Genomic DNA, 18,026 nt, shown 5'->3' on the forward strand with positions numbered 1-18,026 from the left:
AGAAACTTGGTCTCTGGACTCTGAGGTGTAAAGTTTACTAAATATAAGCAAGAGACCCCTATGTTGCTTGAAACCATGGAGCTGCTGCAGCAAAAGTCAGACAGGTCACAGCTTTCGTGAATTTTTGTTTATTACTTGTGACCTGTCCATGACTTTTACTAAAAATAACCATGACAAAAGCTTAGCTTTAATCATAAGCCATTCAGCAGTTAAAATTAAATATTTTAGTTGTAATGTATACACTGCACCAGTAAATGTACTGTAGCATATTTTGTAAAAGTAATACCTTAGAAAGCACAGATTACTATATATCAATGTGTTTGAGTAGTACAGGGAGGAATCCTTTATTGGACTGATTATAAAGCACTAATTACATGAGCAATTTTCTATTGTATTCTTACAAAGTCCCAAGAAAGTAAGGAGTAGGTGCACAATACACATTGTTCAGGAAAAAAGAAAACACATTGCACACATGCAGGTTTAACTCCTAAACCTTTCAACTACTGCTGCAATCAAGGTATTGCAAGGAAAAGCTGGAAAAGCTCCAGCAACTGGTATTCACTTGGTCTCCAATAATTTCCACTTAAAAGTTTAATTTGGGATTGAATTACACACAGATTTAGACCAATTCAACTAGACTGCTTTAAGAACCAATTTAGATAAATCAATCCAATCTCCTAACATGAACATATATAAATTTAAAAGTGTTTTTAGCTTTGCCGATGCGCACACGCACACACACAGAGTGTCTGTCTCTCTCTCATACACACACTCTGCACAGCTTAGAGGGAACACAGGACGTTTTTCGTATGTCAAAACTGTAAGGGTAGTTAAGCACTTAAATTACTTAGGGAAATGGTGGAATCTCCAGCACTGGAGGTTTTTAAGAAAAGGTTAGCCAAACACCTGTCAGGGATGGTCTAGATAAAATGTAGTCCTGCCTCAGTGCAGGAGACTGGACAGTCCTATATTTCTAGGATTCTATGCGTCCAATCTTTTTTGTTGCCTTTTACTGACTTTTTTTTATTTCTGCTACATAGAAGAGGCAGGGAGGAGCTCAGAAATGAGCGCAATATTTTAAGAGACAAGGTGTGTGAGGTAATATCTTTTATTGGACCAACCTCTGTTGGTGAGAGACACACTTTTATTGGGGGCACTAAACTACGTGGGTGACACTAGACAATCAATATGCTCTAGATTAGAATGAACTCACACAGGAGAAGGATAAAAGACGAACACCATATCACCAGTGGCTGAACAATTTTCACAAAGCAATCACTTCATATCTGATCTATCAGTCCTCATGCTCAAAGGAAACCTGGACAACACTTTCAAAAGATGAACCTGGAAGCTCAAATTCATAACTGTGTTACATTAAAAATCATGGTCTTAATAAAGACACTGGATTTATCCCTTATTACAATAATCTGTAACCCACTTACCCCCCCCCTCCCTTTTGTCCTATGACTACAGGGGTGTTAATAGGCCACTTCACCTTGAATAAAGAAAAGGAGTACTTGTGGCACCTTAGAGACTAACAAATTTATTTGAGCATAAGCTTTCGTGAGCTACAGCTCACTTCATCAGCATCCGATGAAGTGAGCTGTAGCTCACGAAAGCTTATGCTCAAATAAATTTGTTAGTCTCTAAGGTGCCACAAGTACTCCTTTTCCTTTTGCGAATACAGACGAACACGGCTGCTACTCTGAAACTTCACCTTGAATGATTCCTTAGAGTATATGTTAACTGCTTATGCCAACCTATTTATTCAATCTTTAGCTGTGACATTTAGGACCTTTTCCGGACCTGACAAAGTCCTCTGTATAACTCAAAAGCTTGTCTCTCTCATCAACAGCAGTCAGCCCAATAAAATATTATCTCACCCACCTCGTCTCTCTACTATCCTAGGACCAACAAATAAGTCAACTAATTTTTCCGGTTAACTGTTCCTCCTTTTCCTTTTGCGAATACAGACGAACACGGCTGCTACTCTGAAACTTCACCTTGAATGATTCCTTAGAGTATATGTTAACTGCTTATGCCAACCTATTTATTCAATCTTTAGCTGTGACATTTAGGACCTTTTCCGGACCTGACAAAGTCCTCTGTATAACTCAAAAGCTTGTCTCTCTCATCAACAGCAGTCAGCCCAATAAAATATTATCTCACCCACCTCGTCTCTCTACTATCCTAGGACCAACAAATAAGTCAACTAATTTTTCCGGTTAACTGTTCCTCCTCTTTTCCGGATCATTAATATTAAGCAGAGATCCTTACAACATTAATTATTAACCATGTTCCATCTTGAAAATGGATTTTTTATTTCTACTTTGTTTCCTGTTTCCAATCCACAACATAACTTTAAATCTCAATGATTATTCCTACGTAAATGAGAAAGATCGGTTTATGCCTCCTTTAACCACTTGATGGCAGCAAACGATCATTCTTTTGACGCACTAATAATTTTTTTTTCTTCGTGCTATTATACTTGCATTCATCCAAAATTAATATAAGGATCACTACATGCCTATTATAATTACTGCTTTGTGCACCGCTACCAACAGTAAGACAGAGAGACACTTCATTAAAGTTCTCTCAATGCTGCCCTTTTTGTTTGGCCATGTAGGCCATTTCCACCACAGGCCCTTTCCTGGGAACAATCTGCAAAGCCAAGACACAAAACACAAGGAACAGAGTCTAGACCATCCAGACTGGGAACAGACCAAGACTTTAGTAAACTTTCTCCCCACCAACCCAAACATTACAGCATCAAATAGGGAGTACAGTAGAACAAAGCACAAGGTCATTCAGGCATTGGTTAAAAAATTTCAGTGCATATGAACAGCAAACTGGCTGTTCAGACAGCTACTACATGGTGTGTAAAAATTAATAATGTGCAAGTATTAACTCAATTACTGATTAAGATGAAAAAAGCTGCAAAATATAAAATGTTAAGCATTACTATATATTTTCAAAATACTGTAATCTACGTTTTAAAGTTTATATGTTGGAAATTGTCTCCAAAATGTCATCACTTTTGGTGACAAAACATGAAAGGCTGCCTTCCTCAAACTCCTGTGCACAGGCTTATATGGCAGAAAGTTTGCTATGGAAAGCTAAAGCGTAGCGCATCTATCTTTAAATCTCACCACAATGCATGACCATCAGCATAACAATGATATCAAAGCTAACCAATTAAGATGACCTCAGATTTTCCAAGGTCACTGATGCAATGAAGAAGTTCACGGATTGGGAGTACTGTATCCTGGTTTTTGTTTGTTCTGTGAGCAGCACTGCAGAGCCAGTCAAGGCTGTTTGGGGGATCGTGTGCATTTTCAAACTTCATCATGTTTTATTTTTTAAATGCACACTTAGCTTTCAGTTTCCTGGCTAACATCTAGGCCTCTGAGAAAAGCATAGTATTAATCTGAAGAGGGATTGTATAGAAAAAAGGAAAACAAAAAACTCACTGTGAGACTCCAATGTCGTCTCAATGTCTCCATATCAAATTGAATAAAAAAAAAAAATGGTCAGGATTGCAAACAACCTGGAATCTAAAAGTTAATATGGGCATCTGCCTTCTTATGCATCTTCACTAGCACTAAAAAGGCTGTAGACAAATTAAGTTCTGCATTGGAGCTCCGCAACCCCATTAGCCATCCTACAATTTAGACAGGTGTGACCAGGGACATAATATATCTTGTAGACAATTATTGGTGAAGCTGCATGAGGAAAAAAAATCCAATTTGGTTTCAAGATGGCAGGGCTGGCAGTTTGACTTGTGAATTGAGAAAGTTTGACACAGTGGATGACAAACTCCTCTCTCTTGTATGCAGTGTAGTCGTAGCTGTATTGGTCCCAAGTCCAGTGACCCGAAGAAGAGTTCTATGTGGTTCAAAAGCTTGCATCTCTCACCATCACTAACTGGTCAAATAAAAGATTACTTCACCTACCTTGTCTTTCAAAAATCCTCTGAAAGACAGTCACTTTACTGGGTATAATATTAAGTAAGGCTACAAATATCAATTAACTGCAACTAAATTTAAAAAAAATATACAATTGCACAGTCACATGATCTAGTGAAGTTTGCTCTTCCCTTCCTTGTGTGGCTATTTCCCTCCCACCCCACAGTTCTGCCCCCAGCACCATACTGCCTTACAAATTAATCACATTTATTATCAGCCCACTGATGTGCTGCCAATATTTTAAACAGGTTCCCACAGAAAATGTTTCACTTAACCTGCGATTAGAGGATGGATGAAGGATTAGGGGATTTATTACTTTGTTTTCCCATTTAAACAAATGGAATTAAAAGAAATATAACCCAGGAAGGAAGGAAACAACACAGTTGGCAAATGAACATAAATGAAATATGATGGAAATGCTTACACTTTAATAAAGAGAAATCTATCAAATATAGGAGAGTAAGAAGTGTTCAACTTCAGTAATTTGAAAAGGGACGGGGATGACATTTTTCCATAGGATATAATTTACAAAAGTACCTATGGAATTTAGGAGCTTAAATCCCATAGACTTTCAACAAGACAGGGTCCTAAGTACATAATTCTTTTGAAAATTGTACCCGAAGACGTTAGGGAATCCAGGCATATCTTTCTCCAGGGGTTTCACCCAGCCCCCAACCGATATCTAATATTTGGGGCAATCAGGTACATTCCAAAGAGAACCGGAGCCCCTCCGATTAAAGAAGTCTTCATATGCCAAGGATGGGTTAGCATTATACTGTGTGGGAATGAATGCCAGACACAGGGAAATCATCCTAATTCTCCCTTCAAAATGGTTGTGGAAACTTAAACTTCACACTTTGCCCCATACTTACAGATTCTCCCAGGGAAACATACACTTGGGTAAACTTGGGGCCCAATCCTGGAAAAAGTGCTGAGTGTCCTCAGCGTCCTTAGGAGTTTGCAGGATCAAACTGTTTCTGGGATCAGCAGGTAGGAAGTCACTTTCAACTATGCCGACATAGTGGCTTCAAGTAAAACCATTAAACGTGTGAGAAGTGTTTCTAAACCTTCTTTGGGTTACCTCATCTGCTCACATGGCTCCAACTACCCACCTTTACACCAGTGACTCTCAAATCTACTTCTCCCACTCCTGACTGGTCTCCATGTGTCTAATGCCTCATCTCAGCCCATCTCTCCAGCCCCTCTTTCTAGATATACCTCACTGACAAAAACTTAACAGGGCAGAATGTGAATTCCTGATCTTTCCTCTCAAAGTCTCATCTTCACCCCATTCTCAGTCACTGTTGAAACGACAAGATGATTGTTGTGATTCATTCACACTCATAATCTAGGTGGTAGTCAGACTTCTTCCTCGCGCCACACATCCAATCACAGTTTCTTCCTCCATAGCATTTCCAAAATCTGACCTTTGCACACTCTCCAGTGTTAAAGACTACCTATTGCTTTATTTCTCATCTAGAGTAGTGCAACCTTTTCCTTTCTGGTCGCCCTCATTCACATTCTTCCCCTCATTCACATTCTTTCTGAATGTCCATTCAAAAAAAGTAGCTACTAAGATCATTGTCCTTCCACATTATTTTGACCACAACAATAACACACTCTGATTTTCTCCACTGGCTTCACTGCATCAAGTGGAATCTTCTTTTGCTTGCTCTTCAAGCGCTTCCCAATTCTGACCCTTCCTGTCTGTTCATCTCAATATATCAACCCCACTCCACTAATTCTAGTCTCATCTGAGTATTTATCAGCTGCTCCCACAATTTTCTCCATGTCTTCAATGCTGCCTGTTATACACAGAACACGCTCACTGAATTAATTCACACAAACATTTCTACCTCCAACGATTGACTGGTTCGGTGTCAATCAGGGATAGCTGATATTTGTTTATAATTAGATAAAAATTAACCCAGTAAACACAGACACGCAAAGAAACTTCATATTAAGCAATACCTTATCTATGCAACTGTTACTTTATTGGTTACTCCTGCCCTCTCCTTCCCTTTTAGTTTGTCACTGACTTGTTGCACATATAGATTGTGAACAGATCAGGGCAGCGACTGTCACTGGCTATTTTTACAGTATCCATCACAATGGAGACCCAATTCTGACTGGACCCTTCAAGTGCTACTGCAATATCTATAAAATCAGAGTTCCACTACTAGAGGACCTGGTCCTTGGATTGAAACCTCAGTTAGAAAGGAAGAAATACGCCTCAAGACCAAACTTGGACCTGGAAGGCAATCTTTGGGGAAAAAAAGTAAATGAGTTTTCTGCAAAGAGTGATCCACAGGGGATTTTTTTAAAAACCAAACAACCCAGAATTAACTATGTGTGTATTACTTAGGAACAAAGTTATATTAGCACTTTACTACTGCAGCATCACTTTATACAGCTCAATAGCATGCAATTTACCAAGCACTGGACAATCCACACAGAAATTGGCACCTCCCACCTCTCAGAAAAGGTTTAATTAGTAATATGAGGCCTATGGTATATCCTAACATGTAATTATTTTGACAGGTTACCTCCTAATACTAGTACATATGCTGTGGCACATCAAACAATTAAAGCCAAGTGACACTTAAAAGATAACTACACTTCCTGACCTACATACAGCCCTTGGTTTTCATATTCTGTTTGTTCCGATACTCGTTAACTTGCAAGATTCAGTAGTGCACAACAATTCTTCCAGTCATTAATACAAATTAGAGAGGATCTACAACAGCGGTGAGCAAACTACGGCCCATGAGCGGTTTTAAGCCAGCCTACAAGCTCCCACTGGGAAGTGGGGTCTGGGGCTTCCTCAGCTCTGGCCGGGGCGCAAGGTCAGAGGCCACACCATGCGGCTCCTGGAAGCCACAGCATGGCACCGCACCAGGTCCTACGTGCTCCAGTGGCCCCCTCCGGAGCGCCAATAAGAGCTGAAGTGGTGGTGCCTGAGGATGGGGCCACCTGGCGGCATAGGAGCTGGAGAGGGGACATGCCACTACTTCCCGGAGTCACTTGAGGTAAGCGCCGCTCGGAGCCTGCACTCCTGAGCTTCTCCCCACACCCCAACCCCTTGCCCCAGCTCTGATTCCCCTCCCACTCTCCAAACCTCTCGATCCCAGCCCGGAGCACCCTCCTGCATCCCAAACTCCTCATTCCCAGCCCCACCCTACAGCCCGCACCCCCAGCTGGAACCTGCACCCCTTCCAGCACTCCTGCCCCAATTTTGTGAGTATTCATGGCCTGCCATACAGTTTTTATTCCCCAATGTGGCCCTCGGGCCAAAAAGTTTGCCCACCTTGATCTACAGTAACTAAAACAGCAAGTACTGGGTCTTTAGGACTCACATCAAAAACTGCAACAAAAGCAGTAACAGTCAACATGAAAAGGAACTACTGGCCTCATTTTCTTATTGCATTCTACCAAGCACGCTCATGAAAGGTGGCACCATGCTGTTGGCAAGATGACCAAATCTGGAGATTACTTTTGTCTAATGTTACTGTCTATAGGGAGGACTAATCCCCATCAATATTTAAAATTCACACAGATTAAAATAGATTACAGCCTGTTTGCTTATGGTTAACAAAATGCATCAAAACTACCTTTCAGCAGGTCTATTAAAAGGGATTACCACTGATCATGGAAAAAATCAAATATGTCACAGCAGACCATCAATTTTTCATGGAAATCAAAGACAATTACAACTGATTGACGAGTTCATCAAATATTAACATGGAAGTTGAAAGGTAATAAAAGGGCAAGAGACTTGTGCGTATTCAATACACAGCAAGCACTCACATGTCAATATCGTATGGCCCTGACTTCTATCACTAAGTAACGCTAGAGCAAAGGACAGATGTGTTGTTTGCCTGGAATTAATAAAAAAGGAAGAGTGTTTAGCCTCTGCTGTCACTGTTCTGCTACTGGAAACTGATCTGTCATCCAAGTTCGAGATTTGTGTTACTGTTAAAAAGAAAATACCTATGTTGGTAACGTACCACTGAAAAGTAAAAGCTTATCTATAAAACTTATGCTTTAAAATATAAATTCATAAGTCAAATTTAATAGCATGTTGTCTATAATTACAACATACGCATCCTTCAAGCTAGTCTCTGATTAAATGAAATTCCTCACTGAATGAGTTATTTCGTATTTAAGTGAGTAACTAAAATGACTGAAGGCAGAAATATTAGACTTCTTAAAGAATGTTGATTATGGGGACTTAAATGCTACTGGAAAAGATCACAACCACTGACAGGAAAGTCAACTAAAAACAGTATTATGAAGGGAAGCTGAAGGTCTTCTCATACAAAGGTAAGACTAAAAATACAATCCAATTTAACTCCACTCTGACTAAATACTGCTAGGTTCAAAAAGGAGTATATAAAGGATGGGTAACAAATGCAGTGACACCAAGGCACAACTAAGATGATTGAGAGAGAGTGGGAAGGAAGTACCCAATTTATTTTCATCCTAATATAGTCAGATGGTTAATGTTAACCGAATGTACTATTTTTTTAAAATCAGTATTTTGAGAACTACCAGTCTGCTACATTTTACATACTCGGAACAAATACTATAATTGTACACATACCTGCTCACATACAGTGCGAAAACATGCATGCTGCACAAATGCCAAATGCAGTGGCAGCCAAATAATGTCATATTTATCAGTTACTTCCTTGAAATAAATAGAAGCTATCCAAAATGTAAGTATGGGATTTCAACATTCCTTCTTATTGCAAGTATGTTATGTTGCTTTTATCATTCTCTATAATGTAATATTCTTTTAAAAATGCATTTTAATATTTGTAATCAATAGGAAAGACTAGAAGTCATGGGAAAAGTATATATACAGTGAAAATTAACAGGCCAGTTGAGGGATAAATTTTGATAGAGAAAAGAGTATGGATTGAAAAGTTGTCTTATGTCCACTTGATGGCCTATATGAAACAGTTTTTCATTCTCATTCCTAATGTACAAGTGTTCTTGATAACACACCACAACTGATTCTCCTGTTGACAGCTTCAGCAATTGGGAGGTGGGTGAGGCCAACCAAAAAAAAAAAAAAAGAAAGAAAGAAAAAGAAAGACCGAACTGCAATAAATGCAAAATTATTCTCCCTCTATCCACCATGGGAGAATATTTCACTCAGCACAAGGTCACTACTTTTGTGAAACTCACTAGGCACATACCTGTTCTTAATTAAGTTGTACACATTAAAAGAATGTGTTTTGAATATAAAATATTTTCCAAAAGGAATAAGCATATTTTAAGACAAGTGTAAAATTCAAATAATCTGGGATACCTTTAAAATAACTTTATTCATTGCTTAGACACAAATTTGATTTTATCACTTGAGTATTTAACTAATTAACTTTTTTTTTAAACCCAAGTCTGTCCAAAAAAAATTTTGTTTCCTGCTTCTCTATATTTTGCTTTGGGTTAAGATAATCAGGTATTATAAAACCACATTTTAAAAAAAACAAACGTTTTACACTGATTTCGTATCTAATTGTCAATTGTGTGCATTTAATAGCCAGTTGAAATCTTTTAAAAAGCTGCTTCATTTCCATTCAGCTTTTTAAAACTGCATCGGGATAAATGCAATCAAAATTATTCTTAATTCCTGTCAGAAGAAAGGAATTTATTTCTAAAACCTCCTGTGAGGGGATATTTATTGTGGGCATATGAATTCAAGTAACCAATAAAATAGTGGCATCCTGGAAAGGTATTAGAAGTGCTTTCTGTGGTTCACGTTGGACAGAACAGAGTTGTTATGCTTTTTGTAAATCTTCCAAGCATGCTGAAGCCGCAGACTGATTCCACCCACCACACAAGTCAGGATTTTTAACTAAATGTGGTCCTAGGTAAAGTGTTATCTTTTCTGAATTAAAAGAACTGTTTATTTTGCTAGATACATTCAATTGCTTACCCACGATTCATGGTACAAAACTGTGAGGAGGTAGATTCCATAGTCATAATTCTGTCTCCTTAATGGACACCTGAAATTTAAAAACCAAACAAAAACAAATTTAAAAAACTATTTTGAAATAGTCGCTATTCTGTTTTTGGAAATTAAGAATAAGTAGCTAAGATTTTTGTTTGTTTGTTTAATCTGTGTCCCCAGACTCTGGGAAGGTTTTGTATCACTTCAGTTCCTAGTTAATTGTTCATGGCACATTTCTGAATAAAATTTGATTTATACAGATTTTTAGGCTTTTAGTGTGATGTCAAGGAAATATTTCCTTCAGTGACTGATCTGCACCTGGCCATTGGGAGAACATTATGACAATAAACTAGGACCGATGGGGCACATATTCAGCAATCATTCAAGTCTCTGCACTCTTGGCCAGAGCCAGTCTTCAAGGAAATTCTGTTTTCAGCGAGCACAGGTAAGTGTAGACAGCATGAGACTGGTACTGAGAAAAGTATATTGTTCAGTTAGCAAATGAAGAAAAACTAATAAAACTTTAAAAATAACATTAGCTTCTAATGTAAGAAAACTTAGGTCAACCTAATACCAAAGTTAGAGAAAGATGCCCTAAGTGTAAGTAGCCAGAAAGGGAAAGATACTGCACAGACTATAGTGTGCACTTCTTTTGCCTCATGGCCAAGTGCTTTAGGTATGCAACAGGAACAAACAGGTTATGGATCTCAGAACCCAAGTAATGTATCTTGGGATCAGAGGTGCTGACCTGGAGGTCCAGAGGGAGACTGAATTACTTCCAGAAATAACATAAGGACAATAGGACAAGCTGTCACAATCCTTTAATTGATGAAGCTGGTGTTAAACACACTGTGCCTCCAACTCTCTCTCTCATTCACTCTAACTCCCGCAACGTATCTGTGGGCTTCTTTCCAGGCTGAAAGGTGGGGTGCTCATCATCAGTTTTTCCCTTCTCTACTGAGTTACAATAGGGTGCAGGAAGGAGAGTCATTCTGTCTTACGTGATCTCCTAGGCTCAGGTAGGGCCAGTACAGCACCTCTTCTGCTCCAAGCTCTCAGGTAGTCCCACAGTCCAGCAAAGTAGGCAGTGCAGCAACCAGTGACTCTTTCCCACCTCCCTCCATAAGGCAGGAGGTGGTGTCAGTAGGGGACGTAGTACCCCTCCTACTCTGTTTTCCCAGTGTTGGACCCAACTTCACCTAGAAGTTACCACCAACCTCTATAAAAGTTTGAATGAAAAGGGAAATACAAGTCTTAATTCCCAAGCCTAAAAATGTAAATGTACTAATAAGTTTATACCACCAGTCTCTGGATCAGGAAAGATATTGCATGTGCAATGCTGAGAGAGATCCTAGAGAAAACTAAAATTTAATAAACTAGTAATAATGCTTGATTCAAGTACCCACTTACAGAAAGTGTACAAGTGTCATACCAGGACAGGGTTTAGAGAAGCTATTTCTCAATGTCTTAAAAGGACTGCTTTTTTGGAAAAGCTCTTCTACAGCACACAAGAGGAGTAGCTACGCCAGATTTAGTCCTAAGTAAAACACAGGAGCTGAGTCAGTAAGTAATTATAGTTGACCCACTAAATAACAGTGGGAGTAGATTTAAAATAAAATAGAAGGCTACCTCAAAAGACCTTAATTTAAAAAAGTGAGGAAGTTAAAATCCTTTCACTAAGCAAGGGAATTACTTAAGCATTCCCTATAAGAATCACAGAAGATATGTATAGGTGGCATGCCCCCTTAACTCCCGTAAAAAAAGCAGGAAAGAAAAAAAAACCCAAATTACACTACGATTACATGGCAAAGGACAAGAGTATTTGAGTCAAACAGGCATCCTTCAAAAATTGAAATCCAGCTAAAGTGAAGCCAATAAAAAGGAACCAGCTATGGAAGGAAAAAATGTAAGATGGGCAAGAGGGAATTTTGGAAGAAAATAACTAAAGGAAAAAAAAGAGGTAAGAAGTTTTGCAAGTATTAGAAACAGGATGCCTACAAGAGAATCATGGGGATACCAGGGAGCAAGGGGGCTAACTGATGACAAAGAGATTGCAGAGAAACTAAAATTTCTTCATTACAACGGATATTGTGGTCAACCTGTTCTTTTTAAGTAAGAAAGATAAGGCTTTGTCAGAGACTAAGTGTGGAGTATGTCTTCACAGTTAATGTAGGTGATTGGCAACTGGATCTGGGCACCTGCTAGCCTTGCCTGGGTGTAAGGATCCCCGCAGCAAAAGTCCTACTTGCGTTACTGTGTTTTCTGTTTCTGCACTGAACCATGTGTGTCTGAGGGCATATCCCATGATTCTGCATGCTAAGACAACTTAGGATTTTTTCCCTGTCAACTGCAAAAGAACGTGTCTGTTCTTTGGGCAAATTGTGGGACAGACACCGAGGACTATCAGCATGCGATTGACTGCCTGTATCCTCACTTCAGAACGGATAGGTGACGACCTGAGCTAAACTGGAGCATGGGCTCTAACCTTTACCCACAACTGATTAAGTTAGCCTGGGCTTAAAGTACCTGCAAATCAGGTCAGATGTTTTTAAACCAGGGCAGGATTTCTTCTGTGAGGATGGTTGTAGAACACAATCTGTTCTTTTTGTGCATCTGGAGACGTGTCTGTTAATTGTTGCTGCTTTTAATTTCCACTAACCTTGTGGAGCAGACAGAATTAAGATTGAGGGTGTTGGTTTCCATGCCTTCTGCATTAACAAAACAGCTCATCAAGTTAAAGCAGCAAGACCTGTGCAAATTCATTAAAAGCCATGGGATTACACAGGTGTAATTGACTCATCTGTCCCGCAGAAACTTATTATTGGCGATGCTCAACATAGGGACAACTCCTTTTGACTTACAGAACTAGATACGTGGACAACCAAGGCATGAAAGACGTCAAGATCACAGCATGTTAGCAACGGTCACAAAGGTAAAATATACAATCTACTGTTTAAACTAGCTTAAATTGGAGTTAAACACTTGCCAACCATTGTCCCTACTCCGCAACACTGAATCTAATTTCTCACTATTTAAAGAGTGAATATTTCTTCAAAGAACATAAACCATTTTTACATTATTACTTTCATAACAGCTGCAGAAGCCTTCAATTTCTCTATTTGTGCCCACGGCTTGCTTTTAGTTTAGTGTAATTAAAAAATATCCAGCCTCCAAATGGGAGCTGGGCCAAACCACTCTGTCACCAAATGCAGCCTGCCTCTACCACCACCTGAGCAGCTTTGAGAACATATAAAATCTTGCTTCACAGGATTTTAACTGGGAATTTTTGAGGTAACAGTTTGACTCTTAGTTATGTCTTAAAAATAAGATTGAGCACAAAGAGAACTGCACTGAAGGAAAAACTAAGCATCAGGAAAGCAACCTAAAATTTTTAAAAATAATATTAAACAAAGTCTTGTGATATACGAACGTAATAGATTTCTCTCCCACCTCTAGAACATAATCAGCACAAAGTATTGTTTTCCAGTACCTTCCTGCACTTGGAGGTTCTTTACAGCCCCCTGGTGGAAGACGTTTTCATAAAAACAAATAACCTTAATAGAAATGCTTCAATCAACTAATAAATTACAACCACTAAAACTTAAAGGACATAATAGTTACACAAAATAACCTAAAAAGCATGAGCCAAAGAACGTACTAACAACAGTACTGAGGATAAAATGGGAAATAAAATTAGGAATCAGTGTTGTCACCACATATGCATATTTGGATGACAACCCTCAAAACGTTTGGACAAAGTCTGGAATATATACATAAACCTGTAACTGAAGTAGTGTATCTAACTAGTGTTCCAAACGAAATACACAAAATGCAGGTGTCCATGATTAATTCTAAATTTATCATAATTTGCTTCATATTTCTGAACACAGCTAAGTTGTACTTTTACTTTCAATTAACTCGAGACTGACAAAGAACAGCTTTGAAATTCAGCTTAATTACAGCAGAAAGGCTCAAGAAATGTTAAAAGCTTTTTTATTCCTCAAGCAAAAGTAAATACTTGTGCTATGTACTTTGCTGAGGCCATGAAATTTGTCTGAAGCTCTTCTGAACACCACAAGCCATTTAGAAAGGATATTTAATGAATTTTGAACTTGCAACTGCCAGATTATTGGAAAAATAAATTACTTCTGCAGGTGAAATGAGATGTATCATTATTTACAATTCTGATGCAAATTTCCCGAAGGCTAGTGTCTAAAATTCATAACTGATAACCATGATTAGAGAGCTTAGTGTCAGCATCAAAGCTAGTAAGGTGTTGACACACTGAAAAGCTATGTATGTTATAACTGAATACTGAACAAGTTGCATCATTCTTAATCAGCGAAAAAGACAGTTACTTATCTGTACTGTAACTGCTCTTCAAGATGTGGGTGCAGACACGTATTCCATTCAGGTGTGCACACCGCCCAGTGCACCAAAGTCAGAAAACACTGCGTAGCAGTGCCCATACAGGTAGTGCTCATAACCACTGGCCTTTTAGGCCCTCCCCAAGCTATTTAAGGGCAACACAACTCTGACCTCTCAGTTCTCCTTCATACCAAACATCAATAATTGAGACTTTAATGGAGAGGGGATGTAGGGTTGGTTGTGAAATAAACATCTGCATCCACATCTTGAAGAATAATGTGACAGGACAGGTAAATAACCATCTTTTCTTCGAGTGCTTTGCAGACATGCATTCCACCCAGGTGACTCCAAAGCAGTATCAGGAGGAGATGGGGCTTGGAGTCTACTTTAAAGAGCAACTGCAAGAATGCCTTCCCAAAATTCAACTCTGATTTGGACATGATCGTGATACCATAATGTTTGGTAGAAGTAGGTATGGAAGACCAAGTAGCAATCTTGCAAACATGAATAAAGAAACATCACTGAGAAATGCAATCTTGGCCAAGCTGGTGTGATGAGACTCAAGATGATATGATCCAGCTTCATCTCAGGAATGACTGGGATTGGGGAAAAGCATACATCAGGACTGATCCACTATTCAGATTAAATGAATTGCTCAGGGAACATGGACTGAGACCTACTCAAGACCCACACTGCTTGTTGTCCTTCATTGCAAACAGATGCAAAGATGGACCTTAGCACATCGTTTTTCAGAGACCACTCATGATCCTAGGAGAAATTCCTGCCAAGACAATCGGCCAAGTAATTCCGGACCCCTGGTAAATAAGCAACTGCAGGAGTGATGTTATCTTCGGTGCAGAGCTGCCCAAGCTCTGTCAAGAGGTGATGAAGTTGACTGGAGCGAGCTCCCTTTTGCTTCTTCACATAATAGGTTGTGGTGGTGGTGGGTACATGAACTGTTACAGTGTTGAGCTTCACTCAAAATACCTTGCAGGCATGGTAAATGACTCAAAGCACCAGGATGTTGATATGAAGAGATGCTTCCTGCTCCATCTTCAAACCTTGAACCTCCAATTCCCCCAGATGTGTCCCCCAACCTATTATGGAAGCACTGGTAATTATGATCCTGCCTGGGACAGAGGGGGCAAGCAAAGGCAACACCCTGGCATACACTGCTCTGAACTAATCACCACTGGAAGGAATCCAGACCTTCTGGAGGCACTCGAACTTGACAGTTCAATGCTTGACAATTTGGGTGATAGATCAACTTCAGCCATGCTTGAAAATGGCAAAGGTGCAATCTTGCATGCTGGTCCAAATAAGGGTTTGGCCATATGACCTAACAGCTTCAGAAACACTCAGGGTTGGAACAGAAGGGTGAGAACAGAGATACAGACAGGTGACTAATTGCCTGGAATCACTCATTTGGCAAAAATGCCCTTGCGTTTGTAGAATCAAAGAGGGCCCCAATAAGCTTGATTTTCTGAGGTGGTATTAATCTTGTTCAAGATCAGACCCAGACTATTGAGAAAGGCATAATGTGAACCAGACATGTGAGCAGACTTGCCCCTCACTATGCAATTGTTCAAGTATGGGAAGACATGAATTCCTCTTTTTCTGAAGTATGTTGTCACTACTACCATGCATTGGTAAAAATGCAAGGAAGTGAGGACAGGCCAAAGGGTAGCACTGTGTAGTGATCATGTTGACCTGCCACAACAAATCTCAAACCTCTGGCGGCTTGTGGAAAAAAGTCACCAGGTGGAAGTAAGTGTCCTGAAGATCCAGGCCAGCAAGCCAGTTGTGATTTAACACAGAAGAATAGCTGCTTAGAGTGACCATATGGAGTCTCCCATATTTGATGTATTTGTTGAGAGTGGAGATTGAGAATAGGTCTCATCCCTCCTTTGAATTTGGGGACCAGGAAATACCAGGAATAGAATTCCTTTCCCCAGTGCTGCAGAGGGACCTCTTCTATAGCTCCGAAGCACGCAGAGTGTGGACCTGCTGAAAGAGCAGTGGCTTGTGAGCGGGGTTCTGAAGCAGGAAGGGGTAGGGAAGAGAGATGCACAGAGACTGAATGGTGCTTAGGACCTATTTGTCTATTACTGTATCCCAAGCATGGATAAAGCAAGACAACCTGTCCCCAACCTGAGCAGATAGAGACATGGAAGTCACAACAGGAATGCTACCCTGGATCTGAAAGTCAAAATGGCTGCTCGCTCATTGAAGGATGACCAGCTAGCTAGCTAAAATTAGACCCAGAGGGCCTATTTCTCCTCCACAATCCATGTCCTCTACTAGATAAATCCTGCCGCATAATAGGGAAGAACCACTGACAGAAAAATAGCTGTGAGTGATATTGATGCTGTTACTGCTGACCTCTATAATGCCGCCTCCTTGTGGCTGGAGTATTGTCAAGGACTCACAGGCCCTGTGCTGTCTCAGCTCCATACGGTCCCTCAGAGTAACCCTCTTCAGTGTGACAGCTTTCGATGAAGGTTGCTCCCTTTCTCTCTAGGGCTATGCCCTCTGGCCCTGCCACCTCCTGGAACTGTACCTCTGAGCCATCTGCACGCCTGTCTCTCGCCATGGGCTCCCTCAGGGAGTTCACTCGCCACACCCAGAAGCAGCAATGGAACCCTGATCTCTAGGCTGCAGTGACTCTCAGCCAGCTTAAAACACAAAGGTTTATTGAATGTCTGAACCCAGCACAGGAAGTTCTCAAGGCCCTCGGGTCCACCTTCTATCTGCGTCTGCCCCAGTCCCGATGGACTCAGGCTGCTCCCTCAGTCCCCAGTCCAGCTGCCCCCTCCTTCCAGCCCATCATTGTATATCACCTTCCCCAATAGCCTCTCCTCCGTCCTTTGGCTTCGGTCCCAGGTAAAGAGGCCACCTGGGCCCTCTCTCGTCTTTTGTTCCCCCACTGGTCAGAACTGGTTGACTTCCAAGATGGGGTGGGCCTTCCGGTCACCAATTGCTAGGGTACCCAATTTCTAATACCTGGGGCTTTGACTGCTAAGCGAGGTCACACCGCCTCTGTAACAAACACACACCCTCTCCCACCACCTCGTTAAACATGCAGCACACAGGGAAATTGAGACACACACAGTATTCATGCATACCATTAAGAAAATTCCTTACTTCATCACAGGTAGAAACCCCCAACAAACAAATTAGCCCAAAAGTCCCGAAAAGAATGTAAAGTCTCATCAGTTTTCTACTGAAACAAAAGCCAATCATCAAAAGCTAAGTCTACTGTGCTCTGCTGAACATCAGGAGATCTTCTGGAATTTGCAACCATGAGGCCCTTCTCAGTCAGAGCTGATCCCATAGCTCTGGAAGAAGCATATGACACATCCAGGGCTGATTGCAGCAAAGCTTTGCCCACCAGATGACCTTCTGCAATGAAAGCCGTAAACTCTTAAGTGGGCACTTCTGGCAACTTATCTGTGAGTTTGAACATAGCGACACAACTGATGAAATCATATTTAGATAACACCTGCTGATTTGCAATGTGCAGTTGTAATCATGAAGATGTGTACATTTTTCTCCCCATCAAGTCCATCATCTTAGATTCTTTGTCCCTGGTGGTGGACTTACATCTCCTCTGTCACGCTCTGTCGTTAATGCTGTTAGAATGAGAGACTGAACTGGATGGGAACAGAAGCACTAGAAGCCCTGCAAAGGAACACAACACTGTTTCCAGAGAGCTTTGCTGTAGGTGGTAATGA

General features: G+C 40.4%; 1 protein-coding gene across 1 annotated transcript in view; it reads right to left on the reverse strand.

The window, feature by feature from the left end:
- The window catches only part of MRPS35 (mitochondrial ribosomal protein S35), a 54,105-nt gene that overhangs the window by 8,297 nt on the left and 27,782 nt on the right, over nucleotides 1-18,026 (reverse strand). The window contains exon 7 of the mRNA XM_077825348.1: nucleotides 9,910-9,979. Within this exon, the coding sequence (XP_077681474.1) occupies nucleotides 9,910-9,979 (70 nt within the window). The remainder of the gene's footprint in view (nucleotides 1-9,909; nucleotides 9,980-18,026) is intronic.

Source organism: Eretmochelys imbricata, chromosome 1 (genome assembly GCF_965152235.1).
Source record: "Eretmochelys imbricata isolate rEreImb1 chromosome 1, rEreImb1.hap1, whole genome shotgun sequence".
In the NCBI taxonomy this organism is placed as follows: Eukaryota; Metazoa; Chordata; order Testudines; family Cheloniidae; genus Eretmochelys; species Eretmochelys imbricata.